The sequence below is a fragment of the Aotus nancymaae genome, unplaced genomic scaffold (genome assembly GCF_030222135.1).
Source record: "Aotus nancymaae isolate 86718 unplaced genomic scaffold, 86718_ANA_hifiasm-v0.15.2.pri h1tg000022l_1, whole genome shotgun sequence".
NCBI classification, from domain to species: Eukaryota; Metazoa; Chordata; class Mammalia; order Primates; family Aotidae; genus Aotus; species Aotus nancymaae.
The window spans coordinates 32,912,531-32,932,011 of NW_026988435.1; the positions used below are offsets into that span (position 1 = coordinate 32,912,531).

General features: G+C 37.1%; 1 protein-coding gene across 7 annotated transcripts in view; it reads right to left on the minus strand.

The window, feature by feature from the left end:
* The window catches only part of GRIK1 (glutamate ionotropic receptor kainate type subunit 1), a 391,291-nt gene that overhangs the window by 28,999 nt on the left and 342,811 nt on the right, over nucleotides 1-19,481 (minus strand). For all 7 annotated transcript variants that reach the window (XM_012446637.3, XM_012446602.3, XM_012446619.3 and 4 more), the window contains 2 exons: nucleotides 15,059-15,177; nucleotides 10,756-10,973 (listed from right to left, as the gene is read on the minus strand). In XM_012446637.3, the coding sequence (XP_012302060.1) occupies nucleotides 10,756-10,973; nucleotides 15,059-15,177 (337 nt within the window). The remainder of the gene's footprint in view (nucleotides 1-10,755; nucleotides 10,974-15,058; nucleotides 15,178-19,481) is intronic.

A 19,481-nucleotide genomic window follows, 5' to 3' on the forward strand; every position in this document is an offset into this window, starting at 1 on the left:
AAGGGGTCTGATCTCAGGTCATGAGTTTAGTCAACATCAGTTGCACTAAATAGCTGCAACATTTCTAAACACTTAACTTTTCAGTATTCTTTTCCTGTCACAGCTTAGTAACAAAATGTTTCCTAAGCCAGCATGCTCTTCACACTACACTGTGATTAGCACTGCTCTGCGGAAGAGAGATCATGTATTTAAATCCAACAACAGCCACATCTTCATTCTTGGAGCAGAAGGTTGTTCTAGGCCTGACCCCTCCCAGAGAGCTACAGGGGAAATCTAGTTGGCATGGATGCCTTTGAGCAGGGAGGGCAGAATCTTCTCTCTGACAGAAAACTGTTACTTGGTAGGGGACTTGGTAAGTTGAAGGTACAGGAACCATTATAAATTCCTTCCTGTGACCCCTTGCTATTCTCACTCCAGCACAGTCATGGTAAACATAATGGGAGCAGGAAGAGCAGCCTTTTGCTGTTATTTAGAGCTCTCTTTCATCATTTAGAAAGTTTGCTGTCGTGAGGCTCTATTGTATTTCACAGTTAGAATTCTAGGCTACTTGAGATGCTATGGAACTTAGAATTTGCAGGAAGATCCAAAATGTGGCTAAGGAATAACTCTTTTAATAGGTAGAAGTATCTGTAGACAGCTCAAGCACCTTAAGGGATAGTGAGTTTTCTTTTTCCTTGTCTTTTCTTTTTTTTTGATACGTTGTTTTGCTCTTGTTGCCTGGCTGGAGTGCAATGGTATAGTCTTGGCTCACTACAACCTCTGCCTCCCGGGTTCAAATGATTCTCCTGATTCAGCCTCCTGAGTAGCTGGGATTACAGGCACCTGCCACCACGCCCGGCTAATTGTTTGTATTTTCAGTAGAGATGGGTTTTCACCATGTCGGCCAGGCTGATCTCGAACTCCTACCTCAGGTGATTCACCTGGCTCAGCCTCCCAAAGTGCTAGGATTACAGGCGAGAGCCACTGTGCCCAGCTGAGCACAGTGCAAGGGCACTGGGCAGCTGCAAGGAGGATGTCATACTTATACGAGTTTCACGTAAGGATATTCTTCAACCACCATGTTCTACTCTCTAAACCAACCCCTTCCTGTCACATATGCGCATCCCGAGGGCAGGGACAGCAAATAACACACAGAAGGTCACAGAGGGTTAGTGAAGGAGACAGCACAGAATTGTGGGCTCTTTCTTCTTTACTGCTGAGTTCTGTCCACTGTCATGCCATCCTCAGTAATGTTTAATTTTTGTTAGATAAAAAAGTAGAATTTTGGGAGTATTCCCTTTCAAGAGATTTTTTTTTTTCATGGTTAAGTCTCAAATCTTAGTAATTCTTAAAAATAGGATTATACTTCATGAAAAATTATCAGACATATTAAAAGACCAGACAAAGTGTTAGAATGACAGCCTGGGTGTTTTTGTACTTCTAAATTATATATAATCTTAGCCAGTCTGCTAAATCACTCTAAATAATATATGTTTCAAAAACAGAAAGAGTGGTTGCCTCTTATTTCACTAGATATGTCAAAAGTTAATCAGAATATTCAGAATGTCTTCTGAGCTTCTTAGCAAAAGTTGCTAAAACTGCAAAAGCCTCATTTACTAAATCGGAAATCATCCAGGAATTTTTCTTCCTAATTCTGAGAGGCATCTGTTTAGATAAATTCATTTTATCTGTTAAACCTGATTATGTGGCTGTCCTCATGCTGATGAAACATTGTTGGCAAATAATCAGTATTTTTCATCTGAAATCTGTTATAAGGGAGTGTTACTGCATCAATGTTTGATGAGCATTATTTATGTCCTTTTCCCCTATAATACATTCAAGTTAAACACTCACTGGGAAATAATTTGTAAGGTCTACAGGCAGTTAAAAATACTTACCGAAAACAGTAATAACAACCAACACATGCAGTGTTTATTTACTGTGTACCAAGCAATATTTTAAGCACTTTGCATTATCGATTAATTGAATCCTTACAGTAATCATATGAAAGAGGTACCATTATTATTTTTCTTTTACAGATGAGGAAATAGAACAGCACATAAAGAAATGAGGAAACCAGGATTTGATCCCAGTAATCTGGTTCCAGAGTTTGTGTTTTTAACCAACAGGAAATGAACTGTCTGTTTTAATATATAGAACATTAAACTCATGACTTCACTAATGTTTCCCAACAGAATTAACAAATTTTCTAAAGAAATAATTGAAATAAGTAGCTGTGGGATCTTTCTACTATAGCCAAGGCTGTTGCAACTCTTGTACTCATCATATGATGTCCAGAATCGATTTGCCTGACTTTTAATTGCTTACATGCATTCAGACAAAAATTTAGACAGTGTTTTAGGAAGTGCAACAGTTGGAACCTGGAAAACAATGTGACTATTGTTTATATTGTTTCTTTAACAGTATTTTGGTTTTCATATATTTTCACTGTTTTTAGTTGCAGGATTTCCACCATACAATGTAAAGTACGTGCAATTTCTGGGCTGTAGTGTGGTCTTAAGCCTGATGGAATCTCCATTTTATAAAATATCCCTCTAATGTTTCCTTTTTATTGAGATAACTATTATTTACCACATTATTTCTTTCCCCAGTTATTATAAGACTTTTACAGTTAGGATGTATAATCTCATTTTTCAGTAGAATCAATAATCATACCATTCTACTTCAGACTAATATGGCTGAGATTTTATATATCGATCTGTGTTTATGTATATTTTTACATCTATCCATAACTCTAAACACTTAAATATGCATTAGAAATAAGTTATTGATATTTGATCTTTTTTATCTTATCAAAAGTGATCTTATAAATGTGGTAAATATATGCATTTTAAACAAATGAAATATCACAGTTATATTTTAAAATCCCCAATTTACTTTTACTTTAGGCAAGTCCTGATTTAAGACAATCCTTAAAAATTAACCAAAGACACAGAAATTAGCTATGTAGAACTTCATACTTGTGAAATGGATATATCAGAGGTGAATAGTTTCCTTAAAAACAACAATTTCTTTTATACATGATTAATATATTATTTTATGAAATAATAAATTCTCATGCTAGTTTGAAAATATGATTTAATTTACAAAAATCACTTTGAAGGAAGATAATCAGAAGAAAATATTTATAGTATAGTTAGGGCCTCTGTCTTTCAAATGTGTATAATGTGAACTTTGCAGTTGATTATGTCTTTATCTTGATTTGACGAAAAGTTATGACATTTGCTGATTCTCCAACATTTTAAAAATTTATGGATTCCCTTTAGAAAATTCTCTCAGCGGGATTTAAACACATTTGCTAAAATATTTTTCATGTTTTTCTCCTGTCTAAAGATTGGTCTATTACAGACAATATGCCAGCCTTTGAAAAAGGTTAAATGACCTCATAGATTTCTTCCCAAACAAATACACCTTTAACCTTCAGAGACCTAACATTTCTGACACTGATAGTAAAATTGGCTTGATTTTTCAAACATAAGCTAGGAATTCTTATGTGAAGAGTGGCTTCCTATGCAGAGTATTTGAGAAATAGCTTTCATCTTGTGCTTCCTGAAATGGTTCTAACTGTATGAAATCTGTCTCCCCACAATGGCTCATTGCTTTAGTTCCACTGGTGCAGTGCTCAGTAACTTCTTTGAAAGGTCTTTTGGGTTGATGACAGCACCTAACCACTCCCTGGTAGGAGATGATAAAGGTTAGAGAGTCCCTTGTTCCCACTGCTGGTCCAAAGTCCCTAGACCATGAAAGCCAGAAATGACAAGTCTTTTATGATTTTTTAAAACCTATTTTATCCAAGTCATTTTAGACTGAGTCACGATTTAATCTGTGTAATCCTCTGGTTTGAGTCTGGGAGGATAGTGATTTGTTACAAGGCAAGCTTCTGCTGAGAAGTATCTCTTACATGAATATTTCATAGCTAATTCAGCTCACAAGAAATTCTGCCACTACTTCCTGTCTGCACAATGCAACCACACCACATGTTGTGCTGTATTTAACAGGTCTGCGTACACCCTGTCTCTATATTGCTATTCAGATCTTCACGTCTTGCTCATGATTTTATACCTTTTCCCCTCCTAAGTGCCAATGTCACCACCAGCCATACTGAGGACCCTGAAAAAACATAAATTGAACTGAATTAAACTTAATTGCCTCCCTCTCTTCCTTGTCTGTATTCTAAGAGCGGCCTCACCATCTTTTGCCTACCTACCAACAGGGAAGTGGTTCTTCTGCAAATGCCATGCATGTGCTCAAGAAGCGCCTCCAAGGCCAAGGGTTGCTGTCTGGCCAGGCCTTCAAAAGTCTTTGAGATCTTGGGCACTAGCACTTCTTCTGGACTTTTCTGTCCTTTAGCAGAAGGCAGACAGTGCAGAGATGACCGACAATAAGGAAGCTGAACAAAGACCAAACTAAAATATTTATAAATCTAGAGAGATTGAAAAAATAGGACTAATAGCTAAAGGTAAGGGTTGAATAATTATGGTGATGATATTATTAGTGATAGTTAAAATAATATCTAGTGTTTTTATTGCTTACACTATGCTAAGTGGTAGTATAAACATATTACCTATATTAAGTCATTAAATCCTCAGAATAATTTTGAGTTAGATATCACCCTCAATTTATAGACTGGGAAATCAAGGTACAGAGAGTTTAAACAACTCGCCAAGGTCCACATAACTTATAAGTAGTAGAACCCAGGCTGTCTGGGTCCAGATCCTGCCATCAAAAGCACTTTTCTGTAGGTTTTACTTTATATCCCAGCATATGATGTTGGTTATATGTCTTGAGAAGACTAGCTGGTATTCTCAATCTCGGATCCATGGGCTAAAACCATTATCCTCCTTCAATGATGGTTCACAAGGGTCACTGGGAATTCCATTCTTTCAGGTCTCCTATGGTTTCTAGATATTATTATGACTACCCTTTCTTCATCTGAGAAAAAAAATGTGACTTGCTACACTCTCACTGTGAGACCAAAGTTTGGACTATCTTATTATCCCATAAGGCAATTAATAGAATTCCAACAAGAAGAAAGAACAGAGCCTTTGTACATTTCTAACTTTCTGAGAGAGAAACCAGAATCTTAGTTTACCATTTCTGAAAGAAAAAGTTGGAATTGGACGTCATTGTTGTCAGTTGTCTTGGATATAAAAGATGGAAATAGGTCATGTAGTCCCTAGGAAAGCTGAATCCAAGTTGTGTCCACAGAGCGTGGCCATGAACTGACTATAATCTTTGTACCTTCTAAGATGCTGCTGGTGGTTCCAGGGAGTTGGGAGTGAAGGAAAGCCTTTACTCTTCACACTTGTGAAACAGTTGAAAGGCCCAAACAATTTCATCAGCAGAGAACAGAGAAACCAATATAGTTAATATTGGATTACTAATTAGTATTATCTCAATAGAAATGAGAGGGATTTTATTTAAAAATCTCCTAAATAGAGTCTGTTGAAGTACTGAATTATTAATACACTGACCTATAAACATTGCCCATTAATTAACTTAATGCTGATTGCCTCATATTCAGAGAAGAATTTCTCAAAACGTCTCCCACAGTACCTGGGCACTTGATGAAATGTTCTGCCTCGCTTTAACCTTGTCCAGCTAATTGGTCTTGTTGTACCTGAGGCCCTTTGAACCAAATTGTGCTTATAACTATAAGTCCCAGAGTGCTGATGACCTTGTGAATATGTAACACTTAATAAGCATCATTAGCTGGGGGGTGTGGCCATGAAATGTAGAGTTGCTCTTTTTTTTTTTTTTTTTTTTGAGATGGAGTCTTGCTCTGTTTTAGTACAATGGCATGATCTTGGCTCACTGCAACCTCTGCCTCCCAGGTTCAAGCAATTCTCCTCAGCCTCCTGAGTAGCTGGGACTATAGGTGTGTGGCACCATGCCCAGCTAATTTTTGTATTTTTAGTGGAGATGGGGTTTTACCATATTGGCCAGGTTGGTCTTGAACTCCTGACCTTGTGATCTGCCCACCTCAGCCTCCCAAAGTGCTGGGATTATAGGAGTGAGCCCCCACTCCCGGCCCTCTTTTTTTTTTTTTTAATGGACAAAGTCAGATAGAATCTCGGGATGTTCATCTAAAGTTTCATAAGAGTATGTGGAATGGAATTTATGATTTAATCCTATTCTCTTGTGTAAATACAGTCCTTGAAGATTAGTGTTGTTCCACCAATGAATGACTCAGTGAAGGAAAACTGTCGCTGCCTCCCGTTTCAGTCATGTCTTAGCTTGACTTAGCACTTGTTTAAAAAATTTCCGCTTATTCCTTCAGCCTTATATGAGTTCAGGTGGTAGATAGTGGAATCTCACCTGAGCTATTTTTGAAAACTAAATTTTTATTATTTTCATGCTGAGGACTGAACACCTCAGATCCAAAATCTGGAGCATCACACTGTCTGTAAGACTAGCCAAGTCTAGGGGAAAAAGTCAATGGATTTTGAATGAAATTTTAGTGAGCAACTTCTGGCCACACATTTCAAAGGTAAACTTCACTAAGCACATCCCTTGCTTGTGGCCCAGAGAACAAATGTGAGGCATTAGAGTATTTTGCCTGGTCATGGATTTTGATAATGCCTGAATCCCTTTCCTCCCTGCAACTGGCCATTCTTTGACTATAAAATGATTTTAAATCAACATGAAAGTAAAAAGACAAATGTCTATCATTTGGGTGCTGCCAGAGGAATATTGCTCTCCTGAGAGCAAAAACATTTTAAATTACACTGTGTGTGATGAGAAAATGTTTCTTATTAGAAGTTTCCTTGTGACTGAGTGGAGACAGGACCCATCTTAGCGAATGGCTTGTGCTCCAACAACTGATTAGGGTGTTCCAGGTTAGATTAGGCAAATGTAGCTTTCCTTATTCATTCTACAGCCCAAGAGAGGTTACTGTCTTTAATTGAGAGAGAAAGGGCTGGAGGAGGGAGGACTTGATGGCATAGCAGAGGTGAAGCATGTTAATGTGGAGCCAGGTCAGGACTGAGTCCTTGTCACTGCATCTGCTGTCACTCAGTGATTTAGGGTGGAACTACCCTGAGAGGAATAAAGCAGAAACATTTCTTTCCCTTGTGGAATAATCCAGCTTAAGAACCTGAGTGTACATTCCTCTGACGCTTTCTGACAGCTTACCATCCTCGAGGGGAAAACTAAATCGGATTTAGTCCTTGTTCTCTTTTTGCAAATGAATTTCTTCTTGGTAAACTGGGTTGCTTGGCCACAAGCTAACTTGTAAAAAGAGGAACTTGGCAACAGTGTCTCTTCTTGTGTGGGTCCCTATCCACCTCTCTCTCCCTCCCTCTTTCCCTCTCTCCTTCCTTCCTTTGCTCCTTCATTCAATCTCCCTCCCTCTCTCTGATAGAAATCCACCTTTCTCAGAGTTTACTTGTTCACTTATTGAAAACATAGTTTTCTGAATGCCTACTATGTGGCTGGCACTCTTAGATTCTGGTGATGTAATGGCATACAAAGAAGACCAAGTCTCTACCATCACAGAACTGACTTTCTAGAACTCTCTGAATTTAGCTGAATCTTGGCTCTTTCATTGCTAGCTTTGTAACTTTGGGGTAAGTTACCTAGCCTCTCTGTGCCTCATTTTCCTTATTGATGGGGATAATATTGGTATTTATCTCAACTGGTCCTTTGTGAAGATAAAATGAGATAATATAGGTAAAGCATTTAGAAACGGAGTGTGTGACTCAGGGCTAGTGCACAGAGCATACTGCTATTTTCACTGGTGCTGTTTGCACTACTGTCACATTCTTCCTCTCTGAGGTGCTTATTGTTTCGTCATTTGCCTGATGACCTGAGAGACGGCTTTTATCGATGCCTTGTTTTCAGGACCAGGGAGAAAGCAGGAGGCCTCTCAGAAAATGCTCAGGGAGCAACAGTTGTGAGCATAGCACATGCCTGTTCTGTGGAAGTGCATTATCCAAGCATGTCTTAATGTAGTCATTCAGTGTCCTGCCAGGAAAAAGGAGAACCATCTCTTTTTATATTTAAAGAGGGGCATGAGAAAGAAAAGATCACAGTGAGCTTAAGGGGCCTGGTGCAGAGCCAAATTATAGGAATTACATGCACTTTGGGAGGGTGAGGCAAGTGGATCACTTGAGGTCAGGAGTTCAAGACCAGCCTGGCCAACATGGTGAAACCTTTTCTCTATTAAAATAAAAAAATTAGTCGAGGATGGTGGTGTGCACCTGTAATCTCAGCTACTCGGGAGGCTGAGGCAGGAGAATCGCTTGAACCCGGGAGATGGAGGTTACAGTGAGCCAAGATCGTGCCACTGCACTCCATCCAGTCTGGGTGACAGAGCGAGACTCAAAAAAAAAAAAAGAGCTTAAGAGACACTTTGTAAGTATCGGTTGAGCATCTCTATTCTGAAAAATCTCAAATCTGAAACTTTCTGAGTACTAACTTTCCACTTTTCCCATGTGGAAAGTTCCGCACTTGACCTCATGGGATGGGTTGCAGTCAGATGCAGTCAAAATATTTTTTGTGTAAAAAATTATTTAAAATACTGTATAAACTTACCTTTAGGCTATGTGCACAAGGTGTATATGATGCACAAATAAATTTTGTGTTTAGATATGAGTCCTGTCCCCAGGACATCTCATTATGTATGTGCAAACATTCCAATATCTGAAAATATCCCAAATTCTAAACACATCTGGTCTGAAACATTTCAGATAAGGGATATATAGCCTGTGCATAGATCCCTGTGTACAGTAGCAAAGTCAGGTCTATTGCTTTTTCAAGGAATAGCACAGCCTCTTTCCCTTACATTTGTAGTATACATCTAGAAGGAAGTAGAATCTTCTCTGCCTTCTGCTAGCCCATTTCTTGGTCCTTTAAAAGTCTTTGATATTGCTGAATGAGGTAAACCATCTCAGGTAGTTTTTCAGATATACCAAATTCTACCTTGGCAGTGCCCCTTTGTCCTGTGAGCCTTGCAAGTGACATTCCTGGTTTCTGACAAGGACCGTGATGAATCACTAGCTTGGGGTATCTTGTATCTCTTCACAATATTGATTTTAGGAAAATAGTTTCAGCAGCTTGCAAAGCCATATATTTAATGTCATTTGTCCTTAGAACATCACTGTCCAAAGAAGAAACAATCACTATGCTTTACACATACATTAAATAAATGATACACTTCTTAAAATAAAAAATGTTTAAAAATCTTTTTTTAACACGGAAGAAAAGTCAGTCCTACTTTTTCTATTACTTTGCGTCTTGATAAAACTCTAGATGTAGTTTACTTTTAAAACAATGACTTTTTATTTATTATTGCTATTAAATGTTAAATCTTATTGCATAGTTAATTCCTATTTTTGTGAACCAATACTGTTATACAAAGAAGTGTGTACTTTTCTTTTCTAACCTTAGTTTTTGTTTCTAAGCTAGTATTTTTCACGAGTCAAAACAGTCCACTCATAGAATAATAGACACTGGAGATTCAGAAGGGTGGGAGGGTGCAGGGCTGACAGATGAGAAATCACTTAATTGGTACAATGTATGTTATTTTGGTGATGGAAACCCTAAAAGTCCTATATCCATGTAGAAACAATGCCACGTATACCTCCTAAATCTATAAACAATGTTTCAAAAGGAAATATGAATGAAAGAAGAAAAACAGAGTTCATTTTGAGCTCAGTGGAAATAATAGAAAGGAAAAGATTATTTTTAAAAATATCCCCAAAATAGTCTACTCAATGCTGAGGTGGCAACTATGTTTTTGGTAATCTGAATATGAATCTGTGACAAGGGTGTTTTTAGAGATTATTTTGGTTACAACTGTTTTCCTTTTATTCACATGGACATTAACCTCCACTAATTTTTTTTTTTAAAGATTTATCCCCTTCTCTGTTATAGACTAGGTAGGTGACTTGGAGCAGATAATTTAGCATCTGAAGGTTTTGCTCTTTTCATAAGTAAAGTGAAGAGTTGAACTTCATGATCTCTACACCTATTGGATCTATTAAAATCTATTTTTCATGGGAATTAGAGTATTTGAGATTTGATAATAAAAGTACTAAGGTTTCCTACAAAAGCGAGACAGAAATCAGCTTCATTACCATGGATAAGCAATTAAAAAGACCTCAACAATGAAATGCCCTTGACATTAAAACTAAACTCATCCAACTTAATTCTCTTTTGGTGCCTCAGAAGACAATTTGAAAAGCTTCAGGCATGGCTGGGAACACTGTCCTTCATCAATGCAGACTCAATATTAGACCAGAGTCTCCTGGGATTTTTTCGTTCCTAATTCTCTAACTAAATTCCATTATCAACACATTTTCTTATCATCTGCTTCTGTCTCATCAAGTACAGGACAGAAAGAACAAAATAATGATATTCAAGCATTCTGGTTGCCAGAATTTTGGATTAAGGAATCTTCATTTTGTGGGTTCTGCAAATGAGTGATTGATTAATGAGTGGTTAGGTTGTATTCAGAAAATAGCATTTCTTTTTCTGGTGTAAAGGCAAGAGGGGATATTGAAGATATTGATCTATGGATCTGAGTACACTAAATTGGGGTGGCGTAAATGACACCTAGTTGGGAACCAAAAAAATTACTTTATGCTGACTAAGGCTCCAGGGGTTCCTTAAAATGGGATTATGTAATTACAAATTGTATTTCATTTAAAAAATTGCCCAATATCTTTTTTCTTTTTCCTTTTTTTGGAAAGACTCTTTCATCCTCTACCCAAAATATCAGATAATCATGGAAACACTTTGTCAGCTTCTTACCTTGAAGAAGGTCATTGTTGATCCATCTCTGACCGCCCCATATTCTATCTTGGTTTGCTTTGCCAGATCATCTGCCGAATCTATGGGGGATTCCATTCTCTCTACTGTCAAGAAGGCAGCCAGATTGGCAGTGTAGGATGAAATGATGATTAGGGTGAAAAACCACCATATCCCTCCAACTATTCTGGTCGATAGAGCTTTGGGCATCAGCTCTGATCCTGTGATGGTATCATCAGAGTAAGGGTGTTAAACATAGTCAGAAGGAAGGGGAAGATGTACAGTTTGACACTATTCTAGGGAGATCAACCCGTCAAAGACTTACCATCTTGTATGTAGATGAAATAAATGCATTTTCTAGAAAATGGAGCAAAATCTATAGGATTCTTTTCAAATCATTAATCACTACTGCTACTTTAACTGTAATTTATCAATAGTTGATGGCATTAAAACAGTTTTAACCTGGAGATATTTCATGCCTAAAATGTAGTTAGTTTAGTTGCTTAGAATTGAAAAGTTAATCCCAAGACTTTTTGCCTTTTATTACTGTCTAAATGCATCTTAAAATGTGAAGTAAAGTATTTTCTGTCTTTCTATAGCTATGAAAATCTTTGAAATGCTAACATTTTTATTTAAGATTAAAGAATGAGAGAAACTTGTAAAATATTAACATGCCATTTATCACATGTACTTTAATAAAACATTGGGATATTACAAATAAAATGAAGTAAGATGCAGCCATGCTTGACAGTGGATGAATTAGTTTTTATTGACTTACGTTACTTCAAAAGCCAGAATTCTTTTTTCTACTATAGATTCTTATTTGGCTAAAAATACACATTCTCTGCAAAACATAATTTTGTCCTTAAATAAAATGCTGTTTCTTAACTACACTTCAAAGACTGGCTGTTCCTTAAGTGAAAGAAGACTTTTCTGGTAAGAATATACATTTTAGGTGTCATTCAGGTGATTTAAAATTATTTTTAATTGACAAAATAGAGGCACTTAATGTGCTTACCAAGGAAATCTTCCTCTCTAAAAGAAAGAGTTCATGAGCTAAGTTTACTCACATGAAAGACAAACATCTTGAGACAGCCTAGCTCAATTTTGCTCAACCTGAGCTGTGGAAGTCTACACATTCAGCAGCAGAATTAGAATAAATGAGTACTATTAGAGTTCACTCCAATTGTACTGACTTAGAAATGGATTTTGGCTTGTCCATTTGCCTGAAATTTGCCATTGGTTCCGTACATAGCATATCCTCCATGAACCTGAAGGCATGACAGAGTTTAGGTGACCAGATAAAAAGTGAAAGAAAAACACCCTAAATTTAAAATCCCGGAGTGAAGTACAGCAGGTAAGATGTCTGGTCTATAGGATCCTTTTATTATACTGATAGGGTGTTTTGAAGCTCTGCAGTTAATAATGGCTTAAGATGGAAAGGAAAATTGAAGTTCAGCAATGTACCAATAAATGAGTTTGCTCAGGTTTAATCTATAAACAGATGCACATACTGCTCATGAAATCAAAGCCAGCTCAAGGCTAGTGATAAGCATATCAAGGTTGGCAGAGTTTCTGGGCTTTGAATTAACAGATATATTCTCCTAATGCTATTAGGAATCTTTGTATTCTATTCCCTTTTAATGAGGGAAATGGTTTGACAGCGATTTGTGTTTCCTTCTGTCGTTTGTTTGAATTTGAGTGGGGAATATTATACAGATTTATAATGGTTTTCCATTAAATTGCCTCCAAGGATTTAGTGGAACAGTTTGCTGCTGTTGTTTTAATATTGTGGTTTAATGGGATTTGTATGCCTGTGGTTGTGTGTGTGTTTAAATGCCCAAGGTTGTTTTCTATCTTTGTTCTTAATTGATCTAGCAGTCTTGTGGCACTGTGATATTATTTTAGATCTTTGGTTGGTTATCATTAAAATACCATTTATTTCACAAAATAGCCATAGGAAATAAATAACATTAATAGATATATTTTTCTTAGCTTATAGGTACAGATTTTCTGCTGTGAATTTATTCTTTTGTTATTTGGTTGCATTTATGAAAAGGCAAGGTTTTAACTTATCTGTATATTTGTATAATTATGTATTATAGGGCATTAAGACTGCACAGACAGGTGAACAACAGGCTGTTGATATGTAATAATATTAATTCACATCTTTCACACTTTAAAATGCATATTTAAACTTTTGGATAAAGTTACCTTAGAAATTTAATAAAAATATTAATAGAAATGTATTGAGATTACATTGTAAACTCTCAGTATATGGCATCAATTAGATTTCTCTATGTTTCTTCTTTTCTATTTTTACTTAATTTTGTGAATTTCATAGTTCTCCATGTTAATTTAAAATGCTTAGAAATGGCTTCTTTCAAATAGAAATAATTTGTATATTTTAGTGCTCTAGAGGATGAAATTATAAAAGCATTACAAGTTGAGTAAAACATTACTAGAAAATATTTGGGATGAGAGACAATACTTGCTGAAGTCTCTTTAGTGCCTTTTACGGCAGACATGACAGCCAATCCTGATCCAGACTTTGCTCACGCTCTGTAGAAAAGAGAAAGTCTGATCATCACATTAAAAAAGTAAAGTACAGCAGGTCAGATGTCTGGTCTATAGGATCCTTTTATTGTACTGATAGGGTGTTTGAAAAAAAAATGCAACAAAATGGTTTCCAATTGAGTACAATGACAAGCTTCTGCTAACAAGAAAGAGCGCAACAGAGGATAACTACCTGGTTCAACGCCACATGCTAGAGACAGATGCACTAACAGTCACAAGTACCTCAAGTTTGTACCTGGAAAGATTTGTTGCACTTGACAAATGTTTGTAAACTTCTTAAAAGACAAGCAGAGTCTGGTTGGGGCTGACTGTCATGTACCCAAGGTAGTGGTAACTAACAGACACTGCATCCCACAGTGTGCTGTGGATGATGGTAAACTCCAAACAGGTAAAAGATGAAAGATAAATTCCGGGGGTGGATGCACTCACATGACAGAAGGCAGTCACAGTCATATGCCTGCACAGGCCTGCTGCATGCTCTGTGAAACCTAAAAGTATATATACATATTTATTCTAATGTCTGGAGAAGACAAGGTGTAGAGAAGGAGCAGGGATCTCCTTCACTCTGACAGTAATTGCTCACAAGATAAATACATAGGTAAAATAGTATATGGGGTTTTCTGAAGGATTTATACCTCTGTGCTATGCTCTAAATTTATGCAAGTGATTTCTAGTAAATCAGATGGTATCTATACCTATTTAGCAGTGCCCACACAAACCATATTTAATTGCGTAACTAGAATTTTCCCACTGTCTTCAACTATTTACTATTTCATTATTAGAATTTGGTATTTCCATAGTCTCTCTCTCTAATTTGAAGACCCAAAAGATAAATACTTCTAGTATTATAACACTTTCCTAATGAGAAACCTAAGGGTTCACCCCCAAATAGAAAACGCGTTTAATGTACATCCCAGTGGAATTTTCCTTTGCCACTGTATTTTGCAGCTTATTGTCAAATGAGCAGATATTCCAAACATAACAGCATCTGTGACTTATGATTTTCTTACATTAATGCATTTAATCCTGGAAGTATTGTCTATACCATATGCCTGGCATTGAAGCTGAGAAAAAATTACAAAAGAGAGTTTTTCCAAAGGTTAAAACAACTCTCCCTTTCCCCACTACAGAAGCAGAATCCCCCATTTCATAGGAAATGTATAAAATATATTACATTTCTACGGTCAAATTTTATTTCCCCAACTCCTACAGTTTATTGTTGCTATGGTTACCAATCGAAGGAGATTGTGAAAAGTTACTGGGAGGCTAAAATGAATCTCAGTAGGGTTTGCCAGAGTAGTAATTAGGTGGAAGTCCTAGGTAAGGTCAGCAATTGGAAGAATCTCAGTGAATTTAATCTTCAAAGGATTTAAATTCCGCTCCTTTAAACCTCTGACTCATGGACCTATGGCTGAGAAGGAGAAGAGCAACATTTCCATCTATGCAAATTTGTAAGCAATTTCTAGGGTACCTTACCCTTTGCTACCCACAAGAAGATGTGTATTTATTGCCTGATAGAAGTGTTGTTTTAGATATATAGCAAGGGCGTTCCATATAGGTCATCAGTTTTGCTTTATCTTCAGAACTGGCTAGAAAGTGAGTTACTATTTTCTTAAGTTCCTGAGATGGTGTTTCATCCTACCCTCTAGCTTCATGGTGGAGTTTACCAGCATGAAAGCCTGTCAGCACACTGTGGGATACGTGTGACAAAGATAGGCAACCGGTGTACCTTGCTGCATGAGAGCTCCAACTCCAAACCAGAAACTATTTAGTAAAGTAAAATTGTTTTCCACCACGTCTGAGTCAGGGTTGCATGGGTGGGGGTTATACCACTCGTAGGGTGTAAACCTGTGGCAGTTAACAGAAACAGGCTGTAAATATCAGATAAACACACAAGGCACCAGCAAAACCTGCTGAGCAATGCAGAAAACCCAACAATGCATGACAAAAGCTTCAAACCAAAGGAGTAAAGGCCATAGTCAGAAACTTACAGCTTTGGTGGGCAAAGTGCAAAGAGCCTTGAGACGTTAATATTTACCAGACTTCTTATTTCTAGGCAAATGGTCAGCTGGAATTGTACTCCTCAGATCTATGTCTACTGAATTCTTCTGAGTTTTCATTCATTTCCATATTACTGAACAACTAGATGAACTGTAAAGAAAAGTTCACTCATCCCAAGTATTTACCCCACCAAGTAGCGATGAACGTGACACACACTTGTTGTATAGCAACTACAATGTCAAGATATTGTGTTGCTAGATCCTGTGGGAGACACAAAAAAAGGGGTGACTTGCCTTCAAGGGGTTTGTATGGACAGATGGTTAGAAAGAGTCTAAGTGGCAGTCTAGTGATTTTGTAATGCATCAAGGGGTTGCAAGGCTGAAAAAAATCAGTGAACAAAATGTAGAGCTGAATTTGGAGCATATCAGATGTTTTTGAATAGTACATGGGGAAAAAATCATAATCCTAAATGAAGAGACAAAGCTTACATTTGGAATTATCCTGGTCCAGGTCTAGTGGTATATATTAGTATTAACGACATAGCATGTCTCACTGGAGAATTTTAAGTTCATAATTTCCTTTTGATTTGTTTTCAGAACTATAGCCTGTGGTCACTTAATCACCAACCTGGTTTGGTGAGTGGTATGTTTTCTGTAGCATTATTATAGCTCTACCTGCAAGGCGGTGCGCTGTAGGCAGCAAAGGTTTCTGGAAAAACAGCTAGTAGTGTGGGAAGTCAACTTGGAACAATTCGCTCAACCTCTCTGGCCTCAATTTCCTTATTTGTAAAGAGGAGGGAATCCAGATATCTCTAGGGGTGTACTTAAAACAAAAATCTGCAGAACCAAATACATTTTTGGTTATTTCTCTATTTTTTTAAAGCATTGATCTGACCTATGTAGCCCAAAGGAGGTCTCTGCTCTGTGGTTACTTTCCAGGGCTATCCTGCCAAGTGGTACTTATTTTTCCAAAAAGACATTAGCAGAAGCTCAACAAAGTGATCTGGAAATAATTTAAAATGCAGTAATTTTTAGCACTGGAAGATTAGCCATTTGCCGTTGGGTCTTTTCAATGCAAGCAGGAGTGTTCGAGTAATGTTAAAACCCCATAAAGCCCATGAGAACACATGGAATGCTCTCCAGCCACAAAGTTTCAGCAGTAAACAATGGCAGGTTGCTGACACACTGGGGAGAACTGGGCTTAAGGTGAATACATTATGTATATGAAAACAAGGCACGTTGTGAATCCAGCACAAGGAACTGGGCAGACAATTCCTCTTCATGAAAACCCATTTTCTAAACCTCCAGACACCTTCTGGAACGTGTTCAGTGCCTCCTCATTGAGTCTTAGGGGGACTGGGATAACAGCTTGGTAGTTGATCCCAGCATAATGAAATCCGACTCATTACTGCAGCTTCTCCACAGCTGCAGGGTACACCATGCAGGTTCCTATGAAGCTGACGAATATAGCTTTAATTGACAATGCCATGCCAATACATTTTAATTAATGTTTCAACAATATAATTAAGTTTTGAATTTGCACACACTTACAGCCATAGTAGTTTGCTGAGCTGAAGAAATGAATACTAATATTAATGAACCTATTAATTGAAACAGCATGCAGAGTAAAGATCCCATTACTTAAACACTATCATTGTCACTTGTACAGTAATTTTAAAATATTAATTGAAATAAATTTAGAGGCTAATGTATTCAACAGAAGGGGTTTTATTTTTTTTTTCAAATAGACCGTAAGACTTGGCAACCACCAGCCCCTCAATATTCTGGCATTTCTCTCAGATATGCTCCCATCAATGAGCTCATCACTTTCCTCTTTGGAATGCTGCTTTTAACTTGGTCTTGTTTCATACTTTGCATTTATAAGAGAGCAATTAATCTAATTTTTGTGTGGCAAAAAGTAAAACTGTCTAAACAGCAATGTGATTCTGCCTGCTCTGCAGAGATATTTTAGGTTCCTTCTCTCTGGGATTCTGAGTGACTTGTGGAGTATGTGGTCTGGTGAATATTAAACAGTGACACGATGCCGTGCTGTAAGACACTGGTTTTCTATAATGCAATAGACCTACCTGTTGCCTGGATGTAGACATTTCAGCTTGGAATTCCTAATGCCTGCTTAAAGATGCCAGTGTGACAGCAGTGTCAGCATTAGGAAGTCTGGTGAAAAGATTAATATGTGACCTACACCAAAGATAATTCAAAACTGCTATCCCCGAATGACTCGAAAGAAATCAATTCTGATCTTTACTAAAATGATAGGGAAGGGAACAAATGTGCTTAAAACCTGTGACAAAACTTGCATATAGAAGAGTAGCCTTATGTTGAAATGTGAAAGTTCACTTTGGGTTTATGTTTATTTATGCCAGCCTTACACTTGAATGGAAGATATAAAACAAGCTCACATTGAAGTTTTCTAATTAACGGTCTAATTTTTGTGGCTGAGAATGCACAGTAGGCTGCATTGAGGAGAGAAAAATCCATTCATCTTTTAAGGGAGAACGCTCTATTGAACTTGTAATCTAATGGTTGGGTTTGTGTCGTAACCATAGAATTTACTTTCAATGGTTTTCTGGATTTTTTTCTGCCAAATGCTAATTTTAAAAATGTCAATTTTTAAGAAGACAAACATAAATTATAAAACTTAAGCAGATATTCTATCGAATAATTGATCTATTTAAATTGTTTATGATGGACATAATTTCTTGGTGTTAAATATTTTCCAAAAAGTGGAAACATAGTCAACCACAGAACCAAAACCCCAACATACACACTTGTTAAAAGTCATAGTAATTAGATAGTTTTCCTTAGTTTGTCCCCCTGATGTCTACATCTTTATACATTTAATTCAGTTCAGCAAATAATTTTTAGGCATCTATCTAGTGAGGGCATTCACTTAAATACAGTGATGGGGCTTTATTTTCCTCTTTAAAGAACAAAAAAGAATACAATTCACAAAATAAATTCAAAAGTCTCTCTAGAGCTATAGATGATTATGAGATTTACTGTTTTTCATTTCCACTTTCTTAACTTGGAATGCAAAACACTAAGGTGGTAACTGAGGGTGCAGAGTTACTTGAGTTCATGGTCTCAAACTATGATGGTGGGAAGTAAAAGTGAATTGGTACATCTACTTAAGCAGAATTTTGTTTTCGGAAATCACCTCTAAATATATATTTAGTGGCTTTATGAAGTAGAAGCAGGGATGGATTCAAAGGTGTAGAGAAGGTAAATGAAGTTGAAAGTAGAGTCTTCATGACAGTATGCTTGTGCCTTGTAGGGAGTTGTTTTCTGTATTGCATCACCATACTGTTTCCAAGTTTGCATTTGATGCATAACACCTCCACGTCTGAACCAAGTCCAGGGCAAGAAATTAGTGGAAGGGGAGACAAGAATAAGCTAAATAAGGAAGGACTGGCTTATAAATGGTACTCTCAGTGAGTAGGAATACTGAATGGATTGCATCAATGGTGATTGTGGGGATGCTGTTATCTTAATAGAAATAAAATGTGTGAAGTCCGGAAATATGGAGGTCTGGGTCGCCACAAGCTTATGGAAGAACAGATAAAATAAGGAGGGGAAAACTACTGAATGGTATGCCATTCTGACATACTCTGATGACAAAAATAAGGAGATTTAAGTGCACAGTTCTAGTCAAGTGTAAAAGGGTACTTTCAGCCTGTGTTCTTGTGAGAACTTTCGGATGCCTCTGGCATTTCTTCTCCCGCTGGCTTTGATCAAGTCATGTAATAAACGTGTATTTTATTTATATAAAAGCAATGTATTTTCTCATCAACATCACCTTGCCTGTTCTACTCATCAACATCTCTGTCTAGTCAGAGCCTGAGACTGCAAAGTATGAAAACTCACTTTTCTGTTGCCCTGGGCTGCATGAATTGCTCCATCAGTCCGAATATCACCCAAGAGGCATGGGCCTCAGGGCAGAGGTATGCAACGACAAGTAAACACAAGATTCCTTGTTAGAAGGTGCTTCACCTTAGGGTGGTCATTTATTAAGTGGCCATTCCAAGGCAATGTTAACTTCACTGAGGAGTCAGTAATGAAAAATACACCTCCAAAGGTGAACAATTATTTATTAAATTATAAACAATTTATTTTTAAAAATTTTAATACCGC